At 39.5% G+C, this 23,534-nt stretch overlaps 1 protein-coding gene across 2 annotated transcripts; it reads right to left on the bottom strand.

Annotated features, from left to right (window-relative positions):
- Nucleotides 1-1,671: 1,671 nt before the first annotated feature.
- Nucleotides 1,672-16,406, bottom strand: myoz1b (myozenin 1b). 2 transcript variants are annotated; one of them, XM_012865429.3, is made up of 6 exons: nucleotides 16,265-16,406; nucleotides 11,350-11,436; nucleotides 3,501-3,667; nucleotides 3,355-3,421; nucleotides 3,074-3,257; nucleotides 1,672-2,243 (listed from the first exon to the last, which is right to left on the bottom strand). In XM_012865429.3, exons 2-6 carry the CDS (start codon nucleotides 11,432-11,434, stop codon nucleotides 2,012-2,014), a joined length of 735 nt encoding a protein of 244 aa, XP_012720883.3. In that variant the 5' UTR covers nucleotides 11,435-11,436; nucleotides 16,265-16,406; the 3' UTR covers nucleotides 1,672-2,011. The 2 variants fall into 2 exon arrangements, with proteins under 2 accessions (XP_012720883.3, XP_012720884.2); XM_012865430.3 differs by having other exon boundaries at nucleotides 3,355-3,424; nucleotides 16,265-16,405.
- Between the last annotated feature and the right edge of the window lie 7,128 nt (nucleotides 16,407-23,534).

The raw sequence follows: 23,534 nt of genomic DNA, 5'->3' as shown, positions 1-23,534 counted from the left end.
CGCCTTTAGACTTGTAAGTATGGCCGTATCGGCATGTCCCTAACAGCTTTGCACACTTAGAGATTGAGTTTATTTTTATTCCTGCTTGGCAAAATGGTTTAACCTCAGCCAGACTGGATGGAGACTGAGTATGACCATCAATTTTTTGTGTTGCCCTACAGTTCAAGTTGTATTCAAGTGCCAAACTTTGTGCCATTCTCACACAATGTCTGCTTTTTGAGCCTCTGCCAGGTTTTTTTTTTTTCCAGGATTGCCCTGTTTAAAACTCTTTACGTCTTCCCGTCAAATCTGACAAGCTTCTCTGTCCCTCCTGAAGAAAAAGCATCCCCACAGCATGATGCAACCACTACTGTGTTTCAGCCAGGTGTCCAAGGTGATGTGTAGTGTTAGTTTGGCATGTGGACCAGTAAGCCCAATTTTGGTCTCATCTGACCAGAAAATCGTCCCCACATGTTTGCTGTTTGTGGCCGACTTCCAATAGCTTTCCTTCAACAGTGGCCTTCTTCTTGCCCCTCTTCCATCAGCGGTTGGTTTGTGACTGTCGACAGAGTCTTCCATCTGAGCTGTGGATCCCTGCAGCTCCACCAGAGTTACCATTGGCCTCTTGGCTGCTTCTCTGATCAATGCTCTCTTTGATTGGCTTGTCCGTTTAATCCAACTCTGCTTTAAACGTTTAACTTTCTGCTGACCTGTCTGCTGTGTTCCTTGGTCTTTGTGATGCTGTTTGTTCGATAATGTCTTCTACAAACCTCTGAGGCCTTCACAGACACACTTTGTTTCCTAATTAGGTTACTTCTGAAGGCATTTTGGCCTCACTGTATTTTACTCAGAGGTGTCAGAGTCAAAGGGGATGAATATTAATGCAGAATGTCCTTTTTAGATTTTTTTTCTTGTAAAAAAAATTGTAAAAGCTTTGCTTTAGAGTAAGGACTGTACCTCAGAGCTCAGTTTAATTATCTGTCTGAATCGCTGAATTTGTGCTGACACCAGCTGCAGAGGTGACCATTGCTGGATCTCAGCCAGACCACCAGAGAGCTGGAAGACACTAAAGGACATCATTGCTTTTCTTCTTTTATTAGCTCACAGGAGAATACTGCTGCGATAGAAATCGGCATTGTTCCCTGAGGCCTCGTTATACCTATGAGGTCCTCAAAGTCTTTAAAAATAGGAAAGAAAAGTCAATTTAAAGCCACTTGAGATGGTTTCCTGGAAAATTTTAGTTTATTGTCTGTTATTGCGATCATGGCACAGTCCTAATATAAATTAAAATGAAATTACTCGGAACTTTCTATGGTACGTTGGCCTATTTCTTACCCATCAAACAATTGTTCACTTTTCATCTTTCTTTTTTTTTTTTCAAAAGGAGAAAAGATGTCTCTGATTATAAATATCTGAAAACAAACCCTACAGTTAACATGGTGTCTTTTTACTTGTGTGGTAATTATGCTCAAATTTGTCCTTTCACCACTAGTTGCATATTAAGGATGTATTGTAGCTTTCCACCAAACAAATTCAAACCCCTGTAAGAACCAGGGATGTGGGGAACGGTTCTCATTCAACCACAGATTAAAGCTGCGGATGTCTTGACCAAGACCAGAAATCATTGTTAAAACAAAATATTTAGCATCAAAGACCAAGATGTGTCAGCGTACGGTAAAAAGAAACCAGACATTCTGTACAGGAGGACATTTATTGCATATTTACATTGTTTTAAGAGTGCAGCGTGCTAATCTATTGCTATTCACCCTGGTCTGACGTTAGCTCACAGTATTCAAACTTAGACTCATTTATAAGTGAAGAGCAGCACAAAAGAGGGAGTCAGAATTTTTATTTCCAGTCAAAGTGGATTATTTGTGTGTTTAATAGGTGCACCTTTGCAGGTCTAACTTCATGAAGTTATCGGTCTGTCTGACGTGAATCCTGGAGGTGCGTTCTTTATTTTTGGAAGTGCTTATGAAGTCTTGGACGTGCATGTCCCAGACTGTAAATATGCTCGTGTCTGCGTGTGCATTCACAGGTCATCCGTCTCCCCATCAAAGGGGACCTCCATGTCCACTGGGATGTGCGAGCTGCCGTCGCTGCAGACCCAGCCGATGGGCGTGCGGTTGAACGAGGGCCTCGAGCGGATGTCAGCCTGCAGGGTCGGGAGAGGCTCCTGCTCTTCGCTGGCAGCGTTTATTTCCGGGATCTCAAAGGTCAGCAGCTTGGACGCCTTTTCGAAGCCGCCGTATGGCAGCGCTGTCCTGGGGAGGGAAGAAAAACACACGGAGTTTGCGTGGATGGAGAAGGAGATGAAAAGAGACACAAAGATATGCAAAAAGACAAAAAAAAGAATCACATGGATGACAAATTGGGACTAAATAACTCAGAGAACATAATTACGCACGAAGGTGTAAGGAACAACAGCAAAAAGAGAATGAGCTACTTGGATATTAAGGTTTATCACAGACAGTAGAAAGTATTGCTTACATTTTTTTTTAAAAAAGGAACAATGAATACAAAACATCAAGTGAAAATGCATGAAAATCTTCACAATAGAGGCTTGTCATTTAAGACCTATCCAACCTTGCGTTTTTGTGGTTTTGTCATTTCTTACCTGACCGGTTTGGGTAAGAAAAGAACTTCCACAGGGTGTTTTTATGTGTCAATTCAAACCTACCAGTGGGATGTTTTAATGCCGATTTAAAGTATTTACTGTAATCATCTTTCAAGAAAGTGTGGCGATATGATATCAATAAATAATATCTCCCAGCAGGAGATCACTCAGAGTTATCATGGTTTGATCGGGGGGTCTTAATCTTTTTTCTTTCAATAAAATCACCAAGCCCAAATTTGGATCAGAACTAAAACATTTAAAACTGGATGTAAAATAAAGCTTTAAGAAAATAGTGTAAAGTTAAATAAAAGTATAGTTGTAATGTAAGCATTTTTTATAGGATCTCCATGATTCATGAAAAGCTGAACTACTGAGAATGCAGAATAATTACTGTATAAAACGGTTCGGTCCAGTTCCAACGAGTCCATGAGCTTTAGATCTGGTCATTTAGTAGTGATCGCATTTGTGCGGTCATACCTGTTGAAGCTTTTGTACTGAGGCAGGTCTGGATGAGCTTGGATGGGTCCTGGCATGCGAGGCTTCATGGTGGCTTTCAGTTCCTCGTCAGTCATGGCTCGTTCCCATGGCGATACGTAGGTGCGTACATATTCCTTCCTCCTCTTCGCCCTCTCTGCCTCCTCGTCTACAGTCTCTTCCACTTCTGAGATGCACAACGTTTGGAAATACCACGCCTTACATGCACACAAAAAAACCTAAACACATGAATCCTAAAAAAAAAAGTGTATTTCTGAACCTACTTTCTTCTTTTGGCTTCTCGGGCTTTGGTGGAACAACAGGAGGGGACATCAGCAGGTTCTGGAAGTTCTGCTGGAAGACAAAACGTAGCATCACAGCCTATGCACGGCACAACACAAGTGGTCCATGAGATGTTCTGGACCCTCACCAGGTTCTCGTTAGTCACAATGAACCTCTCAACTCTCTGTTGCCTCATCTGGAACATCTTGGAGCCCTTGTTCTTCATCAGGGACAGCTCCTCAAGCATCACGTCCTTGGGCGTCTTGATTTTGGTGCCCAGGTCGAGTTCAGCAGCATCAGGGTCCAGTTCATCCTCTGTCCGGACAACAAGAATAAATAAGTACAAAATTAATAAATTCTGGTAAAATCTTATTTGGGGATTTATTTTTTGTTTGAAAGATCAGAAATATATAAATATATATAGACTACTTTTGCAGAGGGATTTTGGTCTAACATGTCGAGCATGAAATCACAACCACAAGCATTTTATCCTTCTGTGGAAAGTCCTCCAGCCATTTCTGTTAGTATTTATTTAATTATTCTCTTACACCAGTCAATTTAATTATAATGTAATTTTTGTGATGTTGGGTTAAACAGCTGTTGGATAATATGGGTGCACACATTTGTTAAACAACTTGTATGTTTGTTTAGATGACTAAGTGTCATCATTTATTTTTTGCTGAGATTTAAACACTGAGCTATATAATACACTGGAGTGCTAATCACCGTCTGTTTGAACGAGTCGCTTTGAAGCCACCAGCCGCCATATTGGTACTCCCTATTTCCCCCCAGTAACTATGGAATATGTGCGCTGCAGCATCGAATAACGAGGATTTTCTCATGTTCAGGGGGGGCTTAAAACTTTTAAAATGTCAAATGCTGTATAGTTTTATGTTATGTTCTAAAAATATCAAGTACTGAGAAAGTCATGTGCTGAAATATTTTGCATTTTATTCATTTAAATATATATGTTTAACATTTATAAATATATAAATAACAATATACAAAAACATATATTTACATATGTGCACATATATATACATATATACATATACACATACTTATATATACATACATATATATTTAATATGAATAACATGTAAAATATTTCAGCACCTAATTTCCTAGTAGTTGATAGTGTTACTACATCCACTGATTGTAGAATTATCTATGAAATCCTGTGGGGTTCTGTGAGATTAGGGAGGAGCAAGATGGCGGCCAGTGACTTCAGTTTTTCTGCAAAATCAGCACTCCAGTGTATTATATAGCTCAGTGGATTTAAAGAACTGGCTGGGGGGACTTTTTATGATGCAGCACCAGGAAGTGGAAGAATCCATCAGGCTGCTGGAAGTAGGGGTGGGCTTGACTCTGGAGAAGCTCTCAAAGACCTCTGAAATTTAAAGACTGCAGAGATCTTTATATTTACTGATGTTTTTGTATTTAACATTGTGTTGTAGGAATAATGTGTTGGCTTGAGTTAGTTAATTTAGGTTTATTCAGGTTATTTGTCTTGGTGTCTTCATTTCTGTTCCGCTCCTCATTTGTTGTAGGCTAACCTTTGTGTATAAATTCCCCTGTGTGTTCAATGTGCATAGGTGAATTTTTTGGGTAAACATTAGTTAAGTTTATTTTGGTTGACCTCTACTGGATTTCTTTTTTAATTATTGGCTTTTTGCGGATATTTGTTAACTATTTCTTTGGGAAAAAAATTAAGCAAAAAATATTTTTTATACCTTTGTCCCTGACGCTTCAAAATACACGAAAACAAAATCTAAATTCAAGATAGACGTCCTGGCTAAAATTTAAATAGTCTAAAAAGGCATGGCTTTATAGATGTCTGAATTGGATATTTAATAGACTCAATGTAGACACATTTCATCTGAAATCTACAAGCACAACAGACAGTAAAATGCGCTTGGATTGTAACTCAGGGATACTTTGCTATAGTCTTAACCAGCTGAACTACAAGACTACCTGCTTGTTGTATGGAATCTGTTTTTGAAATAATCTGACCTATAAAATATTGGGGGTTAGACTGGCTTTATTGAATTGAAAAATGTCCTCTTAATCCCTTTTTCATTCAACGTTTAGTTCAATAAATAATGTGAAAATTACTTTTTGATACTCTAACCTCTGAAAAAGTCTTGATTTTATTTTGAATAGTATGTCGTTTTATTTTTAAAGACCAACAAAGTCCCGTTTTTATCTGTACAGGATAATCATTCACACTTACACCTAATTTAGATTAGGTGTAAGTCTGACAATTAAAGAGACAAATTAACCTAAAAGTCATGTTTTTGGACTGTGGCAGGGAGCCAGAGTACACAGAGAGAATCCGTTCAGGCACAGGAAGAACATGCAAACCCTAGGTTGACCCAGGATTTGAACCCAGGACCTTGTTACTGGAATGTAACAGTGCTACCAACCGCGGTAATTTTATTTTGAAGAGTTTTGTAAAATAATCCTGTTTTCGTCCCACAGTTGTCTTAGTAAAGAACATAAACCTTCATTAGCTATAATTGAACCACCAACAACAACAACAACAACAAAAAAACGTTTATTTTATAAAATCAGTATTACTTTTTATTTCAAAGGCCACCATAATCCCTTTTCTCAAACATTTAGATCTTATTTTAATTTGGAAACTAGTTTTAATCTGACCCAGGAGTTATGTTTTCTGGTTAAGTGGTTATTTTGAATAGCTAAAAAAATAAATTTTCCATCACATGCATAGGTCCAGTTGACTACTTTTTGCATTTATTTAAACTATGGAAGACTGAGGATTTTATTTTAAAGAGTATACATTACATTTATTGTGAAAAGCGAATCTGATGGCTTTTTTCATCAAACATCTCGTACCATTAATAATGTGTAACATACTTTTGAAGTAATCAAAACTATAAATGACATCTATTTTGAAAGTGCAAAGCACCAATGTTATAGCCCCCAATAATTATTAAGACCGTTATCAATTGCAGGAGGATTAATCAACTGGGCTGACTGTTGTTCATGCAACAGATTCTGAAGTTTATGCAGGCTTGTCAAAAGTAAAGTTGTGTTGTGGTAAATAAGGGATGTAAAAGCCCGTAAAGGTTGTGAAACCTGTTGTGTGGTCTCAGAGGATGTCTCTGGGGGCCACTTTAGGGGTCACTAGGCCATGGCCATTTAGAATAAGTGTGCGGTGGGGGAATGCCAGGGCAGCTTGTTCGTTTATGGAGGAAAACCCTCATGACACACATGGCCTCTCCTCTCTGCTACTGATGGAGAGGTGTGATGGATTTCACTGCTCCTCATAAAAACATGCTCCTCGTCCACCATGTATACCCTGATATCACTCATAACACCTGGAGTTCAGCCATGACACCCCCCCCCCTCCTCCCCCTCCCACTCACGCATACTCATCTATAAAGCTGGAAGCTGGCATTGCAGCGCTGCAGAGAGCTGTTAGCAGCACATCATAAATCAGGCTTGTGCAGGCCGTTGTGTGTTAAGTTTATATGTATGACAAAGAAATAGTGAGGATGCTGGGCAGAGAGAGCCAAGTCTCCCACGGGGATATTTATCGGTGTTGGTTAGAAGAACAGGAAACTAGCGCTGACTACTGCTGACTGGGAGGAAACGGGGGGTGCAGACGGGGAAGAGGCAGTACAAACGCATACAGCCTGATGGAGTTATGGGATAGAAAAGGCAGCGGGATGATGGAGAGATGTGTTGGTATTAACTGGAGCAAAACAGGGGATAAGCAGGATTAGCTGCTGAGTGACTGACTGAAAACAAAGCGGGAGGATACAGATGTGGCTGCAGATGGGACAGCAGAAGGACGAGAAGGGGGGGGGAAAAAAACGAGACAAACGGGTAAAGACATCAACAGATTGTTGAATGGCAAATGTAACCCTGGCTCAGTTTCCTTTGGGCTCCAGATTTTACGTGCAGAGAATAAAAATATTAGTTGTTGATACATTACACAGTAGGTAAAACAATGCAAATCATTAAACTTCACTGTGGTTTATAATATAACAATTGCTAGTTTTCATTGTACTTCACAATGTATTTCACATAATTGTGAAGGTGTTAAACTGTTTTCTAGGGCCAGGGTCCTGGGCTTGTGTCCCTGGTCCAACACACCTGAATCAAATGTTTTAATTACTTCCTGCAGCGAATGTCTAAAGCGGGGATGTCCAAACCTTTCGCTACGTGGGCCAAAATTGTCTTGTCAAAGGAACTCGAGGGCCAAATTATTATTTTTTTTTTTTTTTTTAAACCAGATAAATTCTGTAAATTTTTTACCTGCTCTACCAAATATGATTTATCATATGAATTTTAAATTACTAGTCAGATTTTTCGAAGGAAATTAGTGTGAAAATCATTGTAGATCCAGAATTTAAAAAAGGTTTTGCTCATTTGTCATATTAAAAGATGGTCTTCCAGTTTGCAAATGATTCTGAATAATTAAACTTGACTCTTTAACAATAATAAACTGAACTCTTTTTGGTCTAGCAAGGTAAGAACAGTATTTGGGTCAATTATTCTTTGAAAACACTTGCTGTGATTGGCCAGTTTCCATAACTGAATTTAAAGCATATTTTAATGCACCAAAGTCTGCGTGTATTTAAAAGATGAATACTTGTTGTACGCAACATTTTCAATTGTAGGATTTTAACTTTCCTGTAATAATTTTGCCTTAATTAAAAACTAAAATCTTCCAGCTGCATCAGCCACCTGGACCAAATCTTTCTTGAAATGCACTTGGGGGGCCACCCAAAATCAGTACAGGGGCCACACTTTGGGCATGCCTGGTCTAAAGAGTCCAGCTAATTACCTAAAAATTGGATTTAGGTGTGCTAAAGCAGAGACACCAGTCTTTGAGGACCAGAAGTCTACACCCAGGCCCTAAGCACGCCGTCCCTGCTGTGAAACATGGTAGGGGCCACATTCTGTAGCTGAATGCTTTTCTTTTAGCAGGTACAGGTGAGCCAGTAGGAGTTTAGAGCTTTATTATCTCTGCTGCAAAAACATATGCGCTGCGTACAGCATGATGTGTGTTCAGGGTGATGTGTAGCTTTTCTTCACATGCAGCATTTTCCATGTGGGCTTGTAGGTACATGTTTGTCTCATTTAACCAGAGAGCATTCCTCCAATCATTTGCTGTGTCCCCTACATGGCATGTTTCAAACTGCAAACAGGAGTTCTCATGGCTCCCTTTCAACAATAATTTGGATATTGGTTGGGCATGTCGTGGTAGATGTTCAAAGATATTGTTTTATAACCCAATCCTGCTTTAAACTTGTCCACAACGTTGTCTCCGACCTGCCTGCTGTGTTCCTTGGTCTTCATGCTGATGTTCGTTCACTAATGTTCTCTAACCTCAGGTCTTCTAGGTTTATCAGAGTAAATGGAGGGAGAACACAGATTCACACCGTATCTTTTGAACATTTGTATTTGTAAGATTTAAGATTTAAAAAGTTATGTATCACATCCCTTCCACTTCTGCGATAGACTGCCGACCTGTCCAGGGTGTTCCCCGCCTCTCGCCCACTGACAGCTGGAGATAGGCACCAGCACTCCTCACAACCCCACAAGGGATAAATGTGTTAGAGGATGGATGGATGGATGGATGGATGGATGGATGGATGGATGGATGGATGAATCCCTTCCACTTTACAGTTAAAGGTGCATAGACAAGTTAAATGCCTATTCAAAAAAAGACCAAAAACCAGTTGATCATGATAAAATAAGGCTATATACACAGAGTGTCTGACCTGAGAGTGTTTTGATAGTCCTTTTTGAGCCTAAAGAGAATTCCAGCACCGAACGTGATGAGCAGACAAACAGACGTGTCGCCATCTGCCAGCAATTCTGCAGAACTACCGGAGATAATGGCCACTGACGCAGCTACTTAACAGAGCCCGACCGTCCTGCAATGCCTCTTGGAAAAACAACAGCTCTGCGTGGTCGAAGATCAACTGCACCTACTCCAACTATTCTCATGGAATAGTAGTATTATCACAGGAAGTTGGAGTGCAGTATAGTAGATCATTTGTGAGGTAATTCTTTTGTTTACAAATTACTGACATGGCTGATTCGCACCGGATTAACAACAGACAATCAACGTAATCATTACGAATAGCATGTGGTCACTGTGAAAACTAATCCCGTCAGAATAGGGTTTAAAAGCATTGCTAACACTAGTTGCACTATTGGCACGGACATGTACTCACGTATCCATCAACTTTGCAGCGACATCTGAACGCTTCTTCAGCTTTAGCTCCCGTTTTAGTGAACAACAACGTATATACTGTATTCCCATCACTACTCGAGTTTTATCCCTCTTGGAATCATACATTTCTTGTTACTTTTTCACAACTCCGCTGGGAGTTCCACACTGGCTCACCGCCATCGCTTCAGCTTTACTGACTAATTGTATGCTTGCGCAGTGCCGTACTTCTGGTCATGTGGTGTTGTTATAGTAAATATACGCAGAAGGGCTTTATTTACTAACAAACTGAGCAAACACAAAATGTAAAAGACATAAATAACAAATAACATGCCAGAATTGCGCCGTAATTTGTCAGGAAAACTTGGTATCCAATCAGAGTGAGATACTGGCGCATTCATTTTGAAGACATATAACGTACCTATGCACCTTTAAACTAAAGTTTTTGTTGGTCCATCAGATAAAAATCCCAATAAAGACATTGAAGGTTTGGCGTTGTATAACCAACGCTAGTCTTACAAGCTTTATTTAACTCAGATCAGCACTGAACCGATAACTGGAGGAGAAAAATACACCCCACTGGGAGTGCATCCATTTATCCATTAGCTAAAACACTTTTATCCTTGACAGGATGGAGCTGGAGCTGATCCCAGATGACACACAGAGGCTGTGCGCTCCTCAGACAATTCACCTGTCAAGCCCACATCTTTGTGCAACTCAGAGTGCTTACGGCAGGATAATGTGAACACATCAAAATTTGCTTTAACAAAACTGACAAAGCATCAGCATCATTATATCTAAAGCACAGAATTTCTGCTTCCGTGTGTGTACCTTTTACAGGTGAGATCCTTCCCGGGACAACCATAGATATCCCTAAAAGAAGGCTTTTAAAGACTTATCCAATACAATCTTTTTTTTTTTTTTATGTTGGTGTTTCCCCTATAATTAGAAATAATGCACTTTGCGTTTGAACCATTTTAAGGCTGCACAGCTTGAGTTTGAACAGATGGACCAACTGGTGGGCCTGGCAGAAAGAGCTGTATTAAACACTCTGCTTCTGAAGGCTCGTTCCTGCAGTTATGCGAAACTTCTGAGTCACTATTGGAAGAAATACAGGAATAAACCGCCGTGAACAGCCAACGTGGATGAATAAAGCAGAGAACGATAAGTGTAAAGGGGTATAAACAAAAGGGACCAATTTTAGCAGGGGAACGCTAAATTCAGTTTTGGCCAAATGTTAACTTTTTTTTTTTTTTTTGCTGTAGTTTTATATCTTTTGTGTTTTAATCTGATTAAGGTGCAACTTGCACATATGCTCACACTGATAATATGATGGGTGCAGAATCACCATGTGTTATTTTGCATTGCCTGGTATGGTGATGGATTTGTGGCCACTTTGCCATCCGATAACTCCCCACAACCCTGCAGGAGACTCCACACGCATGATGGGCATCCTGTTACTGCTGCGAACAAGTGTGTGTGTGTGTGTGTGTGTGTGTGTGTGTGTGTGTGTGTGTGTGTGTGTGTGTGTGTGTGTGTGTGTGTTTAATCATATCATACAACCACATGCAATGATTCACACCCACGCAGTTTTGTCTACAACATGCTGACAGGGCAGACGGTAAACAAATGCATCAGATTTGTCCTTCAGTCGAGCGTGTAATGAAGTCGCAGCAGGTGGATCGTTTTTTTTTTTTTTTTTTTTTTAAAGGATCCCGTTTAAGCAGCGCGTTTAAATGCATCACTGTGTTTTGCTTTATGCGGCCGGTGCAGCAGGCCTCACCGTTCTGGCTGATGTGGGACAGGTCAGTGATGATCTTGCTGGCCGTCTTCCTCTTGTTAGAAGGGGCAGGGTTTGAGAGAGGCATAGCTGAAAGACAGAGCAGGGAACTAATCTTTTCCACCGTTTTTTTTTTTCAACATAATAGGAAAGTTTCATCTCTATAAATAAGAATATCAGTGGACAGTTAAATGATCAAAGTAATTTTTTACAAAACGACAAAGTTTGTGCATTATATATTTTTGTTACAGGCCAAATGATATATGGCAAGCATTTATTTATGTTAATTTTGATGATTATGGCAAAGAGTTAATAATATACCAGCTTCTAGTTTACATGACAACAATAACAGGAATTTAAATATAGATATGTTATTCTATCACCTAGCTTAGGGGTCTGCAACCTGCAGCTCCGAAGCTTTAATTGGTTCTTTAGACTTCCCACAAACGGCTCTGGATATCCTTTTTTTTTTTTTTTTTTTACGGTAAAAAAACAAATTATGTTTTTAGATAGAGGTATAATATCATGCACATCATTTAGCCATGTGTTATAGTTTCTTTCGTGGAGAAATTGAATTTCCATAGCAAAACGACACCAAATGAAGATCAGTTTTGTCAATATCAACATCACATTCACGACATCCTCTTTTAACAAGTTCGTGTTTGTTCTTTAACCTAAAAATAGAGATAAAATGATGGTTCTTTAAAAAAAGAAAACACATTTCCTACAGTAGATATTGATCAAACATGATAAGTTATCTTTTTTCACATGGTCCTATATTAAAGTTTGCAGCACTAAACTTGTTATATTTAGTTGGACTGAGGGCAAAAATGTTTCTTTGGGCGCAATCATAGGGAAGACTGCTGTCTTGACATTTATTCATTTTATTCACACCTTCTACAAGGAGATAAAGCTACAAAAGCTGGTTGCTAAAGAAGCTGGCTGTTCAGTGCTATATCTGAACAAACCCGTGCAAATTCTCAGTTATCCGGGTCAACGCAACAGCAATCCGTTGCCTCCGATTTAAGCCTGTTTGCTGTTGTTTCTGAACATATTAATGGAAAGTTTGATGGATGGAAAAAGTCTGGTTGAAAACTGCATACAAGCCTCCAGCCATGAGAAGAATGTGAAGCAAATCCCATAAAAGAGCACAATCACATGAGCTTTAAAAACCACGACATCAGCTACAATTGTCATATTACTTTTGTTAAAAATCACTTCTAAACTGGAGACAACATCGAAAGCGTCCCACTTGGACCAGCAAACCAATAAAAAGGACTAGGATAATTTTAGCTCAGTGGTCCAAATCCTCTTTCCCTGATTAAAATGTAAAATTAGCATTTTGTTTGGAGATGCTGATTTAATTTTTCAGCAGACCAACACAGTACCAGTACCTAATTTAATGACAAGGTGCTTGAATGGGCAGATAGTTGGTTTGACCGAAACTCCATAGAAAGTTATTTATTGTCAAGAGGAAGATGGGAGACACCAGACCTGTAGCTGCTATCAAACCAATCTGAGCTTCCGTTACACCTCAGCCTCCATGTAACGCTGCATTGATGCCGTAATTCATGCAAAAGTGCACACAGCTACTTTTATATACTGTACAGCAGATGGATATGCTTTTCAGAAGACTGATATTTTTCAATTTTAAATCTTTATTTGTTATTTTAGAGGTTTTCAGAAAATTAAATTATCAGAAAAAGACACTTGAAACAAATAACCGTGTGTAAGAAATCTGTGAAATAAATGGGTTTCACTTTTTGAATATTCAAGTCATGAATAAACTTGCTGATGATATTCTAATTTACTGAGATACACCTGCTTTAACCTTACTGTATTGGATCAAAACTTGGTTCAACTCATTCCTATTTCAAAATATAATGTGTTCAGTATTGTAAAATTTTCCAATGTTTAAAAACATTATTTACGTAATATCTTAGTTTAAATGTGACTTAGGCTTTTCGGTACCTTCCTGTTCACATTTAAATCATTCAGTTGTGGCCTATATGAAGTTGAACTGCAAGGTTTTGGTCTGAATTCCTTGTTATTGTTGCTCCACAGCCCCTTTTTGCCCCTCGTCTGACAGCGACTGGTTTTGGTGCCGTCTCCTTAAATCTAAAGGAGGAACAACTTTTTCACGTATCCACTTGTAGCTTCAGCATCTTTCCACTACAAAATTGTGGCAAAAAAATACATAAAAATAGCACAGTTATGAAATTGGTTACCCGAAAGTCCATGACCTTTTTTAGCAGTTCCACAGAGAATACTGTGACATAATTGTTCAAAAACATAATCAAGAGCAGAGAAAACTGAACGGCATTAAAAAAAATATGACCCAAAAGATTATAAAGATATCTCTGTAACTTCTGGACAGACTACATTCAACTTTTCTGCACTTCTAGAGAATCCCAGCAAATAAAAATTTGCTAGGATTCAGGACAAAAATGGCAAAGGTTGTTGACCCTTTGTCATAGGGCAGGTATTCAGACAAAAAAAATAAAAAATATTATTGATTGCACTGCAAAAAGAGAACTAAAAATAAGTAAAGTTTTCTTGAAAATAATGTATTTGCCCTTGATTTGAGCAGGTAAATAAGATTCTTTGCCAATGGAATGAGTATTTCTACCCCTAAAATAAGATAATTAGATATAATGCACTTGAAATAAGGTGATGGAGATGAATTGTTCCTATTTTAAGTGCAAAAATCTTATTCCATTGGCAAATAGTCCTATTTACCTGCTCAAATCAAGGAAAAATACTTAAATTTCAAGAAAAAATTTCTTATTTTTAGCTCTATTTTTGCAGTGTATGGGAAGATAAGGAGGAGGGACCACTGCTTCCTTGTGCTACCACTCAATAATGAGTGCAGAAATCTTTACCGTCACTATAGCAGCCATTCTTATGACTGCTCACCAGTGTTTTAGCGTGTTTCCGCTGGTATTTTTGCTCTTTTATCTTTGGTGATGAGCTCCAAGTCTTTGAGGCTTGAGGGCCTCTTGGCCATCACCCTAATCTTTACCTCCCTTAACATATTCTTGACTAGATTTGAGTCGGGACTCTGACTGAACCGCTCCAAAATGCAAACATTACTTCCTAACAGAAGAAACGTCTTGATGAAAATAAAAAACTGATTAAACCGTTTCAGTCAGCTGATAAGAAAATGAAAGAGTCCTTTGCTTTAACTTTGAGTATACAGCTTTAGATTTCCAAAAAAAGTAAAAAACAAAGCAACTGGACTTGTTTTCCGTAGTTGAAGACGTTTCGCTTCCTCTCCAGGAAGTTTTCTCAATTCAAATAGTCTGGAGTAATGTGGAGTAACAAGCTCCAGACTTTTTGAATTGAGAAAGCTTCCTGGAGAGGAAGCGAAACGTCTTCAACTACGGAAAACAAGTCCAGTTGCTTTGTTTTTTACTTTTTTTGGAATGGCCATGACCTGGATGACTGAGAATCTTCACCAGTATACAGCTTTAGTTTTCATTTACTTCTTCAACAGAACAATTTGTTCCCCCTTTCACCTTTTATTCAGTTAAGTCAACAAGTGGATTTCGCATCAAAAGAATACAAAAACAGTCATAAAATGAACAATAATTGTCCAAATGTTTGTTATTTTGGTGTGTAAGGCATGTTCTACAGCTTCACGGAATAAGAGCTTAGACGCTGAATGAATGGAAGGGAAATCTGATCTGAAAAGACATTTGGTGACTGTCCATGAAGACACAAGAGATTTCCAAGAATAATGAAGTTGGGCGTAAGCCTCAGATTGGAGTGGGCCCCCAGCAGAACCTCAGAGGGTCCCTTAATCAAGAGAAGCTCACTTTAAACATGGCGTACAACTCCATGCATGCCCTTGAGGACATTAAATCCTGGTGGCAGCTCCCATATCTCTTGACTAACCGCTCAGATGGTGCTCAGGCAGTATGTCGCTGTCAGTTGAACAGGTCGAAAGCAATTATATAAAGCTGGAGGTGGGTCCCAGCGCACAAGAAGAAGCAGAAGGGCCCGTCTACAGGGAGGCAGTTAATGTAATTGCTTTTCATCCTCTGTAATTGAAGCTCGTTTCGGCGAGCTCAAGCTGCTTACTCATTCCTGTGCGAGCTATTTTTATGAACCCGAGTTCTAAAAGCGCACAAAAACACCCTTTTTGGATTTAAACCCAGACAGCTTCTCCCGCGTGATTAATGCGAGCCAGAGGAGGCAAGATTTAAAAAAAAAAAAAAAAACGGAGATTACAGGTGTTTTTTCAGGAGGTTGTTGGGGGGAAACGGAGGCCGACGAGGAGCCGGCGGCAGCGCCGACTCCAGGAGCCGAGCGCCAGGGCCCGTGTGGGTCCAGTTACCGCCACCTCCACAGAGAAGAGGCTCTCCTGTCCCCCTCAGCCGGCCTGTTTTAGCTCCAGATAAATCTCCAGGGGACAGCTGGGGAGGAAGGTCATCAGTCAGCACATTCCCAGATACATCCATCCGCGCGGACTAAAAACTCCACCGCAGAGGGCCACATTCCTCACTGACTGCAGTCTTGGGTAAGACGAGGTGGAGGATGGGGGGGGGGGGGGGTATAATTGAAACTGCCGATCAATTTTTTAAGTCACATTTTGTCAGAATAATGCAAACAGAGCACTGACAGAATATAGTTGTGATAAAAGTTAAACCAGGCATGGAAAAAGTGAAATTTCCCTCGCAGTGATTTTTGGATTTTGAGATAACTTCTTTGGAGTTTCTCTTCTGAAACTCTTCAAAATGCTTCCAGTCACAGAGATTCCAAAATCTGCTGCCGAGGTCACTCAGAAGCATCCGAAACATGGCAGATTATCTGATTCTTTGTTTCCTGTTAACATTTATCACATAATTTGAGAAGAATTAACCTTGTCGGTAGCCACCTGTGCTGTTCACACACCTTCATCCCTCCAGTGTCTTACCTGTAAGACGTCAACTCTCCACAGGTGGAGGATCCAGGTCCCAGAGAAACAGGAATCTAAATTCCCAGATCTTGTATTGTACTGCCTGCCCTCTTCTTTGCTTTGCAGAGACTGAAACCCAATCAGCTGGGCTCTTCCTCTGCTATGGACCAGGTCCTCTTGGTGCTGGACGGGGGGGGGGGGGGCAAAGGCAACAGGATAAGAGGTATACTGACAGGTGGGTGTGGGGGTTTTCAGTTGAAATGCTGTCATAATTAAGTATTTATTAGTTGCTTTTAGAGTTAAAACACTGTCATAAATCAGATACAGCATTTATTGCTGTTGACCCATTAAGACTATAAGCTTGCTATGTCTTATACAATTTTGGAAAGCCCAATTAATGATGCCCAAGGCTTTGTGACCTTCTGATAGGTTAATTGGTTATATACGAGTTAAATGGAAGTTTAGGACAACACCACAAGCAAAGTGCTTTTTATTTGACATCATGGGGAAAATCAAATCAAATCAAATGAAAGCAACCAAGATGTTTGGAAGAGAATTTCGGACCTCCACAAGTGTGGTTCAAGCTTGAGGCACCATTTCCCGATGCCTGAAGGCGTCGTGTTCATCTGTTAAAACTGTGTAAGTATAACCAGCATGAGGATGCCCAGCTGTCGTGTAGATGGCATCTTTGTCCCAGACATGAAGGTGTTTTGGTGCCAAATAACCCCAGAGAAAGATGCTGAATGACTGTGATTATCTACATCAGGGGTGTCAAACTCATTTCCATATTGGGCCACGTTGGCATCATGAAGTCATTAAAAGGGCCGGTTGCACGTGTATAGATGATACTTTTGATGTCATAATTTAATTTCAGTTCAAATGCACAGTAATGTAAAAGTAGCGACCCTAAACCCAGTTTGTACAGTTTTGATATTGGGGAGAGTTACACTTTAAACTCTTATCATTCCGCATCACTTTTTGGACATTCCTGGGTTGTTTTAATGTGTTGTGGGAGAACTGATCACTGAGCTATATAATACACTGGAGTGCTGATTTTACCAAAAAACTGAAGTCACTGGCCGCCATCTTGCTACTCCCTACTCTCACAGAATCCCATAGGATTTGGTTGCAACAACAAGCAGTTTTCTGGCTGTGTGAAAACGTTTCATAGGTAATTCTACAGTCAGTGGATGTACTAACACTATCAACTACTAGGAAATTATGTGCTGAAATATTTTACATGTTATTCATATTAAATATATATATATATATATATATATATATATATATATATATATATATATATATATATGTATATATAAGTATGTGCATACATATATGTAAATATATGTTTTTGTATATTGTTATATATTTAAAATGTTATTTATATATATATTTAAATGAATAAAATGCTAAATATTTCAGCACATGACTTTCTCAGTACTTGATTGTTTTAGAACATAACATAAAAGTATATGGCATTTGACATTTTAAAAGTTTTAAGCCCCCCCTGAACATGAGAAAATCCTCGTTATTCGATGCTGTAGCGCATATATTCCCTAGTTACTGGGGGAAAAATAGGGAGTACCAATATGGCGGCTGGTGGCTTCAAAGCGACTCGTTCTAACAGCGGGCTATTTGCACTCCAGTGTATTATATAGCTCAGTGGAACTGATGTCTAGTGGCAGGATGGTGTTACTACACATTTAAAAAAAATCAACTTTCACTACAGGAGGCACCGTTTTAGCCACTTTATACAATTTAACAGGCTATATGCCTCTACTTTATGACATTATATGGCTTTTTTGGCTCCTGAGGGCCGGATCAACAGCCTTGACAGGCCGGATTCGGCATGCAGGCCTCAAGTTTAACACGTGATCTACTTCGTCTAAATTACAGGCATGGAATGAGTGACCACTCAGACGAGGAAAATACATCAATCCAGCAGCAATATTAAAGTGCCAGATTAAAGTTTTTGAATTTACGGAGGAAAAATATACTATTTTTTTTGTTTTTGGAGGCATGGTTCAATTATGATCTGATGAAAGTAAAACTGATTTTTTTGACCATAATGATACACATTATGGTCAACACAAGGCAGAAGCTGACAAACCTCAGAGCATCAACCCAACTGGCTGGGAGGTACGGAAGTGGCAGCTTTGTGTTGAGTGGGTGTTTTGCTGCACAGTCCAGGTCTGGGAGGAGATCCCTCAGGAGACTATCCTCCACCTCACCAGGAGCCTGTCCAGGCGTTGTAGGGAGGTCGTAGAGGCACATGGAGGCCACACACGCTACTGAATCTCATTTTGACCTCTTTTAAGGACATTACATCAAAGTTGGATTCACCTGGCATGTGTTTTTCCACTTTAGTTTTGAGTGTGGCTCTAAATCAAGACCTCCATGGATTAGTACAATTGATTTTCGTTGAGAATGTTTGTGTGATTTTGTCAGCACATTCAATTATATAAAGAACAAAACATTCAATAAGAATATGTCATTCTTTCAGATCAAGGATGTGTTATCTTTGCGTTCCCTTATTTTTTTTTTAACCATATTATTATATTATATTATAATAATATATATATATATATATAATATATAGTATATATATAATATATATTATACCTAATATATATATATATATATATAATATATATATATAGATTATATCAGTATAATAATACTATAATCGTATAATCTCTTCTATATCTATATCTCTATCTCTCTGTATCTACTCATGTCTCTCTCATGTCTATCGGTCTCTTCTCGGTCGGGTCTTGTCTCTCTCTATCTCGTCTGTCTCTCTATTTCCTCTCTGTCTGCTCATACTCATGTCTCTCTCGCTCTCTCTGTCTCGCTCTCTCTCATCTGTCTCTCTATACTCTGTATCTCTGTCTCGCTCATCTCGTCTCTCTCTCTCTCTCTTCTCTCTCGCTTCTCTGTCTCTCTCGCGCTCTCTCTCTCTCTCTCTCTCTCTGTCTCTCTCTCTCTGTCGGTCTCTCGCTCTCTCTCTGCTCTTCTCTATCTCTCTTCTCTCTCTCTCCCTCTCTCTCTCTCTCTCTCCGTCCCCTTTGTCCCCCCGGCTGCTCCCGTTGCTTTCCACGTCTTGGTGCCATTTTTTTGTTTGTTGTTTTGTTTTGTTTGTTTTTTCGCCGTTATACTCATCCCAGGTTTGTTTTTATTTTATTTTTTCAAATTCACTCAGTTTAGTTCATATCAAATTTGGATCTCACTATGATTCTGCCTGATTCAGCGTTTAGGTTCAGTCTTCTTTTTTTAAAAAGTTTTCTACAAACATTGGTGCCATAATTATTTTCTTACTAAAATAAATATACCTGATGAATTACCGATATTTTTTTGTACTTTATGTTTTGGAAGTAATCAGACTGCCTATCCAATTCTAGTTTATCCATGACTTACTGTTTTTCTGTGGTATAAATACGTCCTGTCACTGGAATTTCTTTAGGCCACTTTTGCCAAAATAGGAAAGACAAGAAAACAATAAGTTTCAGTGAGGAGGATTTGTGTTGATTTTTATATTATAGGAAATGACTGCAAAGAAACAAACTCTTCAGGTGATTTCATTGTGAATACAATGAATTGGTGGAAAATTATTTCAGGCCCATTTTTAAGTAAAGCAGAGGATCTGCTAAATCTGGGGGGTCTCAATGCTTTTACAGGCCAGATTAAATGTATAGCATCTCGCTTAATTCTTCATGCGCCTCTGGATCGCCTCCCAAACCCTCAGGAGTCATCCTTACCAGACGAACCGCCTCCCCTTTGACTTAAGTTAAACATTAAAAGAAATTTATGATTATAATGTGACAAAATGTGCAAAAGTAATATTTTACAAGGCACAGAATGTGTCTAGTAAAATATTTCGCCAAACCTTTTAACATTAAACCACAGATTCAATTCAGTTCAATTCAATTTTATCTATAAAGCGCCAATTCATGAAACAAGGCACTTCCCAAAGTGAAAATCAATCCGATTATACAGATTTGATCAGATATACAGATTGTTAAAAAAATTGTCCATGGTTTTTCAGCAATCCCTCATACTGAGCAAGCATTATGGTAATTTTTATCGGCATTTACTTAGACATGAATGAGTTCAAACAAACAGACAACTTTGCATTATTTCTTTTATTATGTTGCATCATAATCCAGACAAGTTAGTCTGACCATTCCTTGTAGACCTTTTCCTTCCTTTAACCCCTGACCCAAAACACACAACCCTGCTGACCTAGAAATAGAGTGACAGGACGTGAGGCGGCACTTCCTCTTTGCCCCCAGTCACAATTTGAAAAAGCCAACAGAATTAGGAGTTTAGCACTGCACTAAACAGCCGGGGATTAACAGCTCCAGAAATGGGGGAAATGGGTTGTGTTTGTGTGCATTTGGGTTTGTGAGGACCAAAGGCTCGACCCAGCAAGATCAGTGGTCTGTTTTTATAGCTAGCTGAAAAAAATTAGATTTATTATTTACTCAAGAGTGAATTTTGCTCTTTACGTTTCTGGAACCTAAAAGTTTAGTTTTTATATACCAACAGCAATAAGAGTTACGTTGAAATATTTTACTTGCATGCGTGTTTTCCCTTCGAGCTGCACAGCAGCTAAACTTACCGTTGAATCTGGGCAGGACTAAAGTTAGCCCCGAACGCTGGCTCCCATCTGTCAACCGATCCCAGTCAAGGGTCAAAGGTTAGATCCTTCTATGTGCTTGGGTTTCGCAGCTCCAGGGCCATTAGGCAGATCACATTAAGCTGCTTTAAAACGTAGGACAATGTCGAATGAAGCAATTAAACCTAAATGAGAAGAGAAGACTTCTTTCTTTGATTCCTTGATTGCATCAAGTATTATACTTGAGCTTCTGCTAAAATGTAGTGTAACAACCCCAAAGCTCGATCTATTTTATTGGGATTTTATGAAATATATCAATGAAAAGCTGCATGATTGTAAAGTAAGGAAAAAGTTTTGCTTCTAAATGTTTTACAATAAAAATCTAAAAGTGTAACATGCACTTATATTCGCTCCTCTTTTCACTGATACCGCTAAATAAAAGCCCATACAGCCAATTAACTTCACCTAATAAGAAAAAGGAGTCCATCTGTGTGTAATTTAACGTCATTATAATTCCAGCTGTTCTGAGAAGGCCTTAGAGGTTTGATGAAGAACATTAGAGAACTATAACAGCATCATGAAGACTAGGGAACGCAACAGACAGATTGTTGAGAAAGTCAAAGCAGGGCTGGCCTATAAAACAATATATCCAACTTTAAATAACATTTTAAAAACTGCCAAGTAGGTCATCTGGACAGATTCTTCTTTGTTGAATCGTTTCATCTCTTCCAGTCAAGTCAAGTTTATTTTTATTGCCCATTTCAGCAGCAAGGCGGTTCAATCTGCTTTACATCATGAAAACATAGAAACATCATAAACACATTGAAACGGTCACCAGTTGTGAGACCAGTGACAAACATTAAATTTTATCGAGTGAAAACATCAGTACACATCAAATATGTTGGTCAATGTTCCTGTTATAATGAGCCGAAAGCAACTAGAAACAGGTGGGTTTTCAGTCTTGATTTAAAGGAACTCAATGTTTCGGCTGATTTGCTGTTTTCTGGAAATTTTTTCCAGATTTGTGGAGCATATAAGCTGAATGTACAGGGGTTGGACAATGAAACTGAAACACTTGGTTTTAGACCACAATAATTTATTAGTATGGTGTAGGGCCTCCTTTTGCGGCCAATACAGCGTCAATTTGTCTGGGGAATGACATATACAATTCCTGCACAGTGGTCAGAGGGATTTTAAGCCATTCTTCTTGCAGGATAGTGGCCAGGTCACGATGTGATGCTGGTGGAGGAAAATGTTTCCTGACTCGCTCCTCCAAAACACCCCAAAGTGGCTCAATAATATTTAGATCTGGTGACTGTGCAGGCCGTGGGAGATGTTCAACTTCACTTTCATGTTCATCAAACCAATCTTTCACCAGTCTTGCTGTGTGTATTGGTGCATTGTCATCCTGATACACGGCACCTCCTTCAGGATACAATGTTTGAACCATTGGATGCACATGGTCCTCCAGAATGGTTCAGTAGTCCTTGGCAGCGACGTCCCCATCTAGCACAAGTATAGGGCCAAGGGAATGCCATGATATGGCAGCCCAAACCATCACTGATCCACCCCTATGCTTCACTCTGGGCATGCAACAGTCTGGGTGGTACGCTTCTTTGGGGCTTCTTCACACCGTAACTCTCCCGGATGTGTGGAAAACAGTAAAGGTGGACTCATCAGAGAACAATACATGTTTCAAATTGTCCACAGCCCAAGATTTGCGCTCCTTGCACCATTGAAACCGACTTTTGGCATTGGCACGAGTGACCAAAGGTTTGGCTATAGCAGCCCGGCCGTGGATATTGACCCTGTGGAGCTCCCGACGGACAGTTTTGGTGGAAACAGGAGAGTTGAGGTGCACATTTAATTCTTCCGTGATTTGGGGAGCCGTGGTTTTATGTTTTTTGGATACAATCCGGGTTAGCACCCGAACATCCCTTTCAGACAGCTTCCTCGTGCGTCCACAGTCAATCCTGTTGGATGTGGTTCGTCCTTCTTGGTGGTATGCTGACATTACCCTGGATACCGTGGCTCTTGATACATCACAAAGACTTGCTGTCTTGGTCACAGAGCGCCAGCAAGACGTGCACCAACAATTTGTCCTCTTTTGAACTCTGGTATGTCACCCATAATGTTGTGTGCATTGCGATATTTTGAGCAAAACTGTGCTCTTACCCTGCTAATTGGACCTTCACACTCTGCTCTTATTGGTTCAATGTGCAATTAATGAAGATTGGCCACCAGGCTGGTCCAATTTAGCCATGAAACCTCCCACACTAAAATGAGAGGTGTTTCAGTTTCATTGCCCAACCCCTGTACATTCTCCATGTTTGGTTCTGGGTATGCAGAGTGTTGATACAGCGATAACAGGTCTTTAATGTATTTAGGTGCTAAGCGGTTAAGTGATTTATAGACTAACAGAAGTATTTTAAAGTCTATTCTCTGAGCTACAGGGAGACGGTGTAAGGACTTCAGAACTGGGGTGATGTGCTCTGTCTTCCTGGTTTTAGTGAGAACATGAAATACTGCGAAAAAGCGCCACGAGAAACTTCTTGACTCTGAGGAGTTTCAGGTAAACTCAGCATTATAAGCAGTACCATCACATAGTGGCTCAACAAGTTTAACAGTGACAATCAGAACTGGTTGCTCACATGTAAAGCAGGACCA

This window comes from Fundulus heteroclitus, chromosome 10 (assembly GCF_011125445.2).
Source record: "Fundulus heteroclitus isolate FHET01 chromosome 10, MU-UCD_Fhet_4.1, whole genome shotgun sequence".
NCBI lineage: Eukaryota > Metazoa > Chordata > Actinopteri > Cyprinodontiformes > Fundulidae > Fundulus > Fundulus heteroclitus.
This window is presented reverse-complemented; position numbering and strand designations above follow the sequence as displayed.